Below are 10046 nucleotides of genomic sequence, written 5' to 3'. Positions count from 1 at the left end.
ACTCACCTCACCCAGCGGGGAGAGACCCCTCGGCTCCTCCGACCCCGCTCCGCCCGTCCCGTCCGCTGAGACTCACCTGACGGGGAAAGGCTCTCCCGTGCCCCACTCTCCCTCCTTGGCACCGCGACAGCGACTCCCCGAACCCCTCAGAACCTCCCGGCACCGCCCCGACCCTTCCCTCGTGCGGGGCCGGGAGCGGAGGGGGCCAGCCCGCTCCCCGCCCGCTGGTGCGGCGTTGCCGGTGGAGACGGAGCCGGCCCCGGTGCGCCGCTTCCCGCCGCCTGAGGGCGCCGGCGGGCGGGAGGCGAGGAGCCCCGCCGGGCGTGAGGGGACACACCTGAGGGGAGAAACACCTGAGGGGACACACACCTGAGGGGAGAGACACCTGAGGGGAGAGACCCCTGAGGGGACACACACCTGAGGGAGGAGACACCTGAGGGGAGAGACACCTGAGGGGAGAGACACCTGAGGGGACACACACCTGAGGGGACACACACCTGAGGGAGGAGACCCCTGAGGGGACACACACCTGAGGGAGGAGACACCTGAGGGGGACACACACCTGAGGGGACACACACCTGAGGGGACACACACTTGAGGGAGGAGACACCTGAGGGAGGAGACCCCTGAGGGGACACACACCTGAGGGGGACGCACAGCTGAGGGGAGGAGACAGACACCTGTGTGCGGGGTGGGGTCAGTTCCAGTCAATGCAGCCGGAGGCAGTCGCTTTAGTAGACAATTTATTTTGATAAACTTGCTCAATAACAAAAATACAAGTGAAGAAAATTATGTTCATTTTATACAGTTTGTATTAACATTTGTTCGGAAATCATTAATTGAAAAAATGCTCTAACCAATAGAAAACAACCCTCAGTAAAGGCCGGGGGGCGCAGGCGGCGGGCGCGGCCTCGAGCCCGGGCAGACACCATTTCCTTCATTATGTTCATCCTTCACAAAGGTTTTAAAGGACAGCTTCCATTCTCCTGTGTGTGTGTCGGGGCGAACAGGAACCTGCAGCTGTGTTGTGGAGTGGTTAAACAACGGCTCGGGAACGCAGGGACGGCAGGAGGGCCGGGCTCGGAGTGTGGCTCTGCCCGCGGGACAGCGGCAGGCACGAAGCGCCTGAAATGCGGCTCTGTGCCCGGGGAAGCACACCCTCCCCGGGACTCAGCCAAACTGCTTCCAGGCGATTCTTTCAGCTGAGCTCAATGGTGAGGTTTATACAGACAAATTGACTTTAGTTTTTCCTTCTGAAAGTGTTTTCAAGTTTCCAATCTTACATTTTGTTAGCCGAATAAATGACAAAGTGTGCACAAATTACATTATGATGGGGTATCAAACCTTTGGGAGGATTTAGAAGCAAAAGAATGAATGGAATTCTCTAGTGATGTATAAAATGAGCTGTCCTTCAAAAAGTTAAAAAATAATGGCTGGCAGAATCAGAAAAGTTTATGTAAACACTCAACACAAATATGGGATTACCTTTGGAGAAGATTCATATGGAAACATTTGCTATTCATGAACTGAAAAAGTCTACAGATGTTTAGGCATGTTCAATACGAACTTCCTGTAGTTCAAAACAAGACCTTGTGCAAATAAAACCTATAAATAGTCTTCAGCAGATTTTACAGTGATGCTCTTAGGTATGAAAAGAATGCACACAACTTTAAAACAAAAGTAACAGACATAAGTTTGACAAATGATTGCACCATAAAACAGTGTTTTATATACAGTTTACAAGATATGATTTTCTGCTATAAATTAATACTGTACTATATAGTACTTAGTGACCTTATTAAAAGCAACTGTTGACAGCTGTCTCTTCAATTACTGGTTTGGGTTTTTTTAAAATGCATTTGGCCGCATCTATTTCTGGACTTGAAATGCTCAAATATTTAATAAATCTATTTGCTAAACCTCTGCTAACATTTAATAATTCATAGCAATAGCACTGGCAGATCAGATCAATTTCCAGTCAGCCAGCCACAGTCTGGGTATGCTCCAAGATAAGTTTTTCTTTGTTTTTTTTTTTAATTATTATTATGATCCATTTAATCAAAGCCTAAATCCACATGATGTTACAATAACTGAAGTAAGTTGGAGGGGCGGGAAGGGAAAGAAATTTTAGCAGCTTAGAAACTCTCCCCACCCCCCAGCTGTGTTCCAGTCACAAAAATCTTGAACTATTTACAAGTGTAACATTTCTGAAAAGATAATTTCTAATCCAAGTTTTAGTGAATACTTTATCTTAGGACACAGTAGTGATAACACCAGAATTTTGAAACATATCAAGCAGCTGAACCCTGCCTTTTACCTCCACCACTATCACTAGGAGCCTCAGACTGCCCATGCAGATGAAGGCTTAAATTAAGAACCAAATTATAATTATTAAACCATGACTTCCAAGTAAGTGCTTGGCTGTATTTACAGATTAGTACACTTTGGAAAAATTTAGTGATCCATAAACACTCCATTCTGCTTGTGAATGAGCTGACTGGAAAAAAAAATTACTTAGAAACCATTCCAGTGGCAAGTTTGGTCAAAAATTTCAAAAGAAAATAGACATTAACAAATTACATTTTTGTACTAAAATACCTTGGGTGGGGGAGAAGGAAGAAATGGAGAAAGGCAGGGACCCACAATGGTCTGAATGGCACAGAGTTTAAAAGAATTGTGCAAACTGTGTTATTTTTAAACACTCCACCTTATCTGGTAAGTGATTACTTTGGAACCTGCTGCTTTTACTTTAACATAAATCTCATCCTAAAATGACTGTCTATACATTAATGCAGTTCCTCTAGTAAGTTCAGTGAAACAGTGCTCAAAACAGATTTTTTTTTGTTTTCCGAATGAATCTCAGAAAAGCTATGAATAACAGGAAAACAAATACTGACAGTGCAGGCAGCTTCCCTGGAACACCAACCTTGCAGTGAATTAAGATGTCTGTGGATTCAATGGTTTATCCACGTGTTGAAAAATAAAACTACTTTTAGTGCGGAATATTTACTCCAAATTTTGGTGGCCATTAAATCTACATTTAAAATAACAACTTTAGTAAACAAGGCATACATTTTTAACAATTATATTGCTCTTTTTTTGGCAAAGATGAATTAATACTCAGCTGAAATAAGTTCATCCATCTTTGCAGTGGGATAGTGTTTGCATTACTTTAAACATTGCATTTTATATGTGCTAAAAGGAATGCTTACCTATGGTAAAATGCTGTGCTTGAACATGTATGAATGCTAATGTAACAATGAAGTAGAAAAAAAGAGATTTTTCTGTACAACAGTTGCTAATAATTTAAATAGTGTCAGTTTCCCAAAATTAGGATTTTAAGGTATGACATGATCTCACCTTCTACCCTCATATACAAATAAATTACCATAAAAAGAACTTTAGCTTAACTTAAAATTGCACCTAGAAAGGCATGGGATCGTTTGTACCTATTACAAAAAACTGTTAAAATCAAGGGCTGCTACAAAGAATGAGGTAAACTGAAGACTCTCAGCTATGTGGCCTTCAGAAAAATGGCTTTTTTCTATTGAGTTCTAGTTTTGCACACCACAGTGTTTTGCTAGCAAAGCATTCTGAGTTCTTTTCCAGGAATCATCTGTGTGTATATACATATATATACATATGTGTATATACACACACACACACATACACACACACTGTATACTGCATCAGCAAAATATATATATATTTATATATATATATTTATATAAATATAAGGACGAAATCCCCCTCTAAAATGTTCCTTAGTGTTTCCTAGAGCTTGTGGGGGAGCAGGGGAAGTTTGTCTTTTTGCTGTTACATACGTTGAGAGAACATGTTTTGATCTATTGGCTTCTTGGTGCAGTAATGCAAGATTGATCCACATTGGTGCCAAAGGCTTTGCTCATCAGAAGGAAGATGTAAAACTAATCTCCTAAACAGCGAGGCCAGCCTCACTTGAGTTCCTCCACAACCCTCTGGTCCACCACAAAGTTCATAAATACTTTGACTTCCAAATTGTTAGACATTAAAAACAGAACAGTCCAGTAACGTGGGGCGTTTTGCTTGTCAGTGTAAAGCATTCTTCACTAGTTCCTATCACAGTGCAGACCTGACTGCATTGAAGTATGCTCAGGAGATTAGTCAACGTGGTCTGTATTTGGTTATGGGAAAGGCTCTCCTTTTTTTCATCCAAAGTGCATAGTGAGAACAAGTCAAAGCATTCCTTTTTTCAGTCAGTGTTTGATAGTCTGATTTAGGCATCCTCCTGAGAATGCAATTCTGATGTCTTGCTCTTTTCCAAAATAAAGTCCTGCAGTCCAGACATTCATCAGCCAGGTAAACAAACTTTGCCAGCAAATAGAAGTCCCACTATTGTAAAGAAAATGGATAAGACAAACAGTACATACGAAGACCCAACCACTGTGTTATTGGGTAATTTATAGGGTTGACCTCCAACTTCATTGATGTAAAATCCTATTGGAAATATTAGAGCTGCCATACAGAATAGAATCACTGCAAAAAAAAAGAAAAAAACCCAGTCACTACTGTGTTAAAGTGAAAATATTTATCTGTTCACAGAGTGCTCCAGAAAAACAAGCAAAATATCCTGACTGAACTGAAGAGCTGAGATCAGAGCTATCTAGCTGATAACTTGCTTGAAATGACTGAGTAGGCTTTATAATGCTTTCAAAACATTCCTCATCTACTCCCAAGAAAGACTAAAAGTCCCCGGTTTTGACTGTAATTTCAATTCTGCTCACTAGATCCTGAACCCTTTTTACAGAAGAAAAAATTGGTAGATATACTTCTATCACCATCTCAAAGTTCAGTCATTTCTTCTCCAGTTATTTTAGTCATTTTGCCCAGTCAAGATAAAGTAACATTCAACACTGAAGAAACTTTTCTATTATCCATTGTCTTTTTCCAACTGCAGTTGCCCTCTCCCATTCTTCACACATTCATTTTCTGTAAAAGCTTTGCTAAAAATAGAAAACATTCAGATTGTCATTACAGTTTAAGATTAAAAGATACCAGTTTCCTAACATTATATGAATGTTTCCTTAGATAATGAAATATCCTTAGAATTTCTCATTGTAATACAATGAAATGAAAGTTTTCTGATTCAGTTTAATTCAAGCTTCTTAGTGAAAAACTAAATTCAGACTCTGCGAACAAAGAGACCAAGCAATGAGGGTTTTTATTTCACTTCAAATTCACGTATATGGTTTGTTCCTGCAACTGACTCTGTGTGAAAGTACAAGAAATCCAGAATTCCCATTAAAGAATGGCATTACAGATTTCACAGGCCTTCAAGTATCAATAGTAACCAAGATTCCTCACAGCACATTTCAATACCCCGATCAAATCCAGGAGAGAACATCCAGTGTTGTTTCCCAGATGACAACTTCAGTGTTTCTGTAGCACACCTTTGGAAAAGTAACCCTGTTTAGTTTGGATGTAGCTGTGCAGAACTCTACTGTCAACCAAGGCAATGGTGTCTAAATATGGCTCCTCTGAGAGATAAAATATTCTTCACAACAAAAAGGATTAGCTTTTGAATTGGTTTGATTGTATATGCAAGAATAAACAATTGGGATTTTTTGATCAGTATTAGAATAAAACAGAATTTTATCTGACTCTATCAGTTCAGTCAGGTATTAGTGCTTTACTCTTATTTCACTTTGTATTTCAGCCTAGTTTCAGACATTATTTACTGTGAGTGAAACATGACACCACAATACCCATTATTCAACCAAATCCAATTAGATCTGGGGGAGAGAGAGGAGCTGAACCTGCTCTGTTCTCTCACCAACCCCACAAATCCACACACCAACATCTTCTTACATGAAGCACAGCTCACACTGAAGCCTCTCCTAGACCTCAAACTCTGCCTATAATCTGGCCACACACAAAAAAGAAAGTTCAAGCCAAGTTACAATGCTCCTGCCTGAACAAAGTGCATCATATGCTGACTTTTTCAGCTTTCTCTAGTTAACACAGGCTGCTGCTTTTACTTTGTTAGTACGGGACACAGGTGCTGTCATTGTCTCCTCTTTCCCTTCTCCACCACTGCAAGACAGAGGAAACCCCGGGGGATGCTGTTCCCTACTTGAGCCTCCTTAAAAGTCAAACAAGCAACATCAAAAACCATCACCTTAATCACCAGCTCCCCTGCAAGAAGTGCTGCAGCTGCTTTGTTTCCAAAGGCATGTAAAATAAAATCAGCAGCTTGCCTGCCCCCTTCAGCCTCACCAGAACCAAGTTTCTAGTTTCTTTACAAATGAGGAAATGATTGGCTGGAGCAGCATCAATATTTTTTAATGTAGCTTCACTGCTGCTCTTCCTCACTAAATACAGATGCTCCAGTTTATCCAGCCCACACTGAATCCATTTTTTAATGGACTCCGTGTATATCCAAGATGAACAGTTTACCACATATTTTATATCTTAGTGTTTATGATTTCCATAGTACAGGTCTCAGATTTGAGGAAAAAACACTAATATTCTAGAAGATACTGGGCATGATGAATCTGCATTCAGAGAGTGTCCAAGGAGGACCTGGGCATAAACAAAGAAGGATGCTTTCATAAACCATGATCCACATCAGAACATCAGCTGCTCCTTGTCTTCCAAAACACACAGAGCAGCTTTCACAACACCTTGAGCCAAGAGCAACCAGCACCAGGATCTTTCCTTCGGCTGCCAGGGCCGAGCAGGAAAACCCAGATGTTCCACTGGAGGGGGCTCGTGTCTCACTCGCACCGTGCCCGCACCGCCGGGTTATTCTTCAAAGGGGAAGGGAAAGAGCACAATCAGAAAACAGCTGGAACTGCACAGCTGCCACATTCCTGCTCAGTGCCACCTCGTTAGGCCATCTATCAGAACAGAACCAAAAACCCAGACACCAGATGTTAAACATCAAACAATGAAGAAAGTTTTAATCGACACGATTATTGGTCCATGTAATTCCACATTACACAACCTAATCCTTAAAAAAAATGTTTCCTTTTCTTAACTGTATCTCAAACGTCTGAGTCCATCTGCAAAAAGCATGGGTATGTGTTTCTTGAGCAGACCTGAGTAAGCACAGAAGAGCTTTCTAGTCTGCATCTGAATGGCGCCTGTCAAAAAACCCAATTAGTTCCTCTAATTCTTCAGCTTGAAATTGTTTTGAGCATCGAATGACAACTTCAAAAGAAATCTGTTCTTAAAAAAAGGTTTAGTCTTCAGAGGCTCACTGTAATATCTGCTTGCCTCTACAGAGACACATAACATGGAAAGCAGCACCTGGTACAAATCTTTAATAACTCAAGAAGCACTTTATTCACTGGGGACACCAGAGACAGACATTCACAGGATAGCTACTGTTAGTTAAGGATGTGATTATCCTGCCCCATTTTTACTTGCATTCCAAAAAGCAGTCCATTATTGCTCATGAACTTTTAAATCCTCAGGAAAAAAAAAAACCAAACCCAAACCAAATCCAGACTCTCTGATGATTGCTGGAAAAATGGTAGAAATACGATTTTTCTGTCTAGCATCTTCTCCCTTGATACATCTCAGAGAAGCACCTCCTTCAGTCGTAGCAGACACAGAATTCATTCCCTTTCTAGCTGCAGCAGATGGTGAGAGACCTGAATCTGTACAATGTAAACAGATTTACATAGAGGAAGCTCTGTGAATTCCTGCAATAGCCAAAATTGCAATAACATACATGAGATCAGCTATGTGGCCTCCATGGGGAATAAGCTCTGGACATTGTTTCTATTTATGGAAATTGACAGTATCTGTCAGAAGGATCATGAAAATGACAACATTTGAGATTTCCACACCTTCACCACATCCTATAAACCAGAAGATAGAAAACAAGCACCCTGAAAACACCAGAGATTGACATAAATCTGAAGCACAGGCAGCAAAATAGCAGTGTCAAAGATGTGAAAAAATACCAAAGCCAGGTCACTTTTTGGGTACCAACTTGTGTCACTATGTCCCAGGGCATAATTAGTGATGAGATGGTACAGAAGCTGGGATGGCAAAAGGCAGTTCTGGTACACAAGCAAAGGAACAGCTGATCAGAGCTTTGCCTGCTACCAGCACACCAGGCACTGCTATGGGTTTGTAACACCCTGTTCACTGAAGAATCACACAAAACCTGGGCAATGCACAGATGAACACCAGCAAGGAACAGTACATTACACAGCATCAACGTGGTACTACTGAAACACCAGTGAGAGTTTTGATGGTATCTATGCCCAGAGTGACAATACTGATCATATCAGTAGGAATACTGATTCCTGAAAGACTCTCCTCTAAAGAAATGAAGGAAAACCTTCCCATTTACCTGTACAAGACTTTTGTCACTCATGCAGTATGACCTGGAGGATAGCAATATCTCTCCTCTCCACAAAGCTGTTTGCAGAGACGTCAGAAAGGATAGATTTCTGTGCAGTAAACCCACCAACAACTGGGGAATGAGGCTTGTAAATACCCTCTGGGGTGTATCCCTTCAGAAGTGTATAGAAGAAAGGGAACTGACAGATTAAACTTCTGTCTTCTTCATGTCTCTTAGCTAAACAAGATAAGACCACGCTCATCAACAATTCGTATTTGTAGGTATGCAGATGAAAAAAAATAGCTATAGGTATTTACTTGAAAACACCTCAAGTCATCCCAAGATTACAAGCAAAAATTCAATTAAAAATGTAAGTTATACAACTATATGTAAATTCCAGCATGAACTGGACAAAAGTGACCTCTTACCAGGCTTTCCCTGCTCTCAGAGTTGTAAGGAAAAGGGTGAACAAAAGGATTCCTTTGCCTCAGATATTTACTCCAGACCCCCCTGCATTTGAAGGAGCAGAGCTGCCAGTCCCAGAGCTTCCCTTGGAAGCCCCAGCAGACTTCCCTGCCTGCCCAGGATAGCATGTCCTGCATGGTCTTCAGAAGGTTCTGTGAGAAGATCTGCTAGCAGCCTGCACGAGGCCACTGAGTTTGGAAATCACTTGCAGATGAGATGTAATACAAATATGAAGTCTTCCCTGCCCCCTCCTAATGAGTTACACATTTTCATCTAAACAGCACTGGCACTTCAGAGGAAGGATCTGCTCAGGGTATTCCGAGTTGATTCCACATGGCTGCATAGTTCCTAATACTAACCTGCAAATAGGTTACTAATTTGGGTTGCATCCAATGATCCACAGAAGTCACTCTCAACAAGTTTTTGAAAAATCCAGAAATCTTCCTTCCACTCACTATTTTTCAAAATTAATTTTCCTAACAAGTGAGTTCAGAGATAAAATTCCCCATCATCTTTGTTAACAGGAATGCAAAGGTCACAGAGTTGTATGTATTGGAGATGAATACCAAAGACATTGAATTGTATAATTTCAGCAACACAGAGATCATATCTTAATAGAATTATGAATAATTCTGACTTGCAAAAGAACAAATTAGTGTGTTTCATTATTAAACATCTCATACCAAGAAGACAAGCGGTGAAATAAAAATGTCTTTCTATACTGAGACCTCTAATAATGAACCTGTTGCAAGCCTGAAGAAATCTCTAGAGAAAAAAACTCACCACAAAAAAGCCTTAGGGTACCATACTTTTTGGCTGAACTAATCATCACAGCTGTAGAAAACTAAAGCTGCAGGGATGTGATGATTTCAGATATTAAAGAAAAACACTGATATCTAGAACTCAAACTCCCCTCTTTACCCAAGAGCTTTTACTCCAGCTCTCTGTAAGCATTTTAACATTATACAGCATTTTGACTTTAACCCCCCACCATATATATTAGATACACATTAAATATGTATAGATAAACAGGTGCACTGGAAAAGTTGGGATGGAATATTCAGTAATACTCAGATCTGCTATTTTAATCATTCACTGGAAAATAAATGAAAGTCAATCACAATGGATAGAGCATTTCAATAGCTCCATTGTCTGCAGGAGCAGCACTATTAATTTAATATGCTGTGTTGCAACGTTGTCACAAAGATGGCTTTGATTGTACAAGTACCTCAGTGAAGTACCT

General features: G+C 40.9%; 1 protein-coding gene across 2 annotated transcripts in view; it reads right to left on the bottom strand.

Moving 5' to 3' along the window:
- Positions 1-729: 729 nt before the first annotated feature.
- Positions 730-10046, bottom strand: part of MOSMO (modulator of smoothened) — a 31202-nt gene continuing 21885 nt past the window's right edge. For both annotated transcript variants that reach the window (XM_064390353.1, XM_064390351.1), the window contains one exon: positions 730-4515. In XM_064390353.1, coding sequence (XP_064246423.1) covers positions 4331-4515 — 185 coding nt within the window. In that variant the 3' untranslated portion in view covers positions 730-4330. The remainder of the gene's footprint in view (positions 4516-10046) is intronic.

Source organism: Passer domesticus, chromosome 15, assembly GCF_036417665.1.
Source record: "Passer domesticus isolate bPasDom1 chromosome 15, bPasDom1.hap1, whole genome shotgun sequence".
In the NCBI taxonomy this organism is placed as follows: domain Eukaryota; kingdom Metazoa; phylum Chordata; class Aves; order Passeriformes; family Passeridae; genus Passer; species Passer domesticus.
Note: the sequence above shows the minus strand (reverse complement) of the source record. Positions and strands in the feature narration are given on the sequence as shown.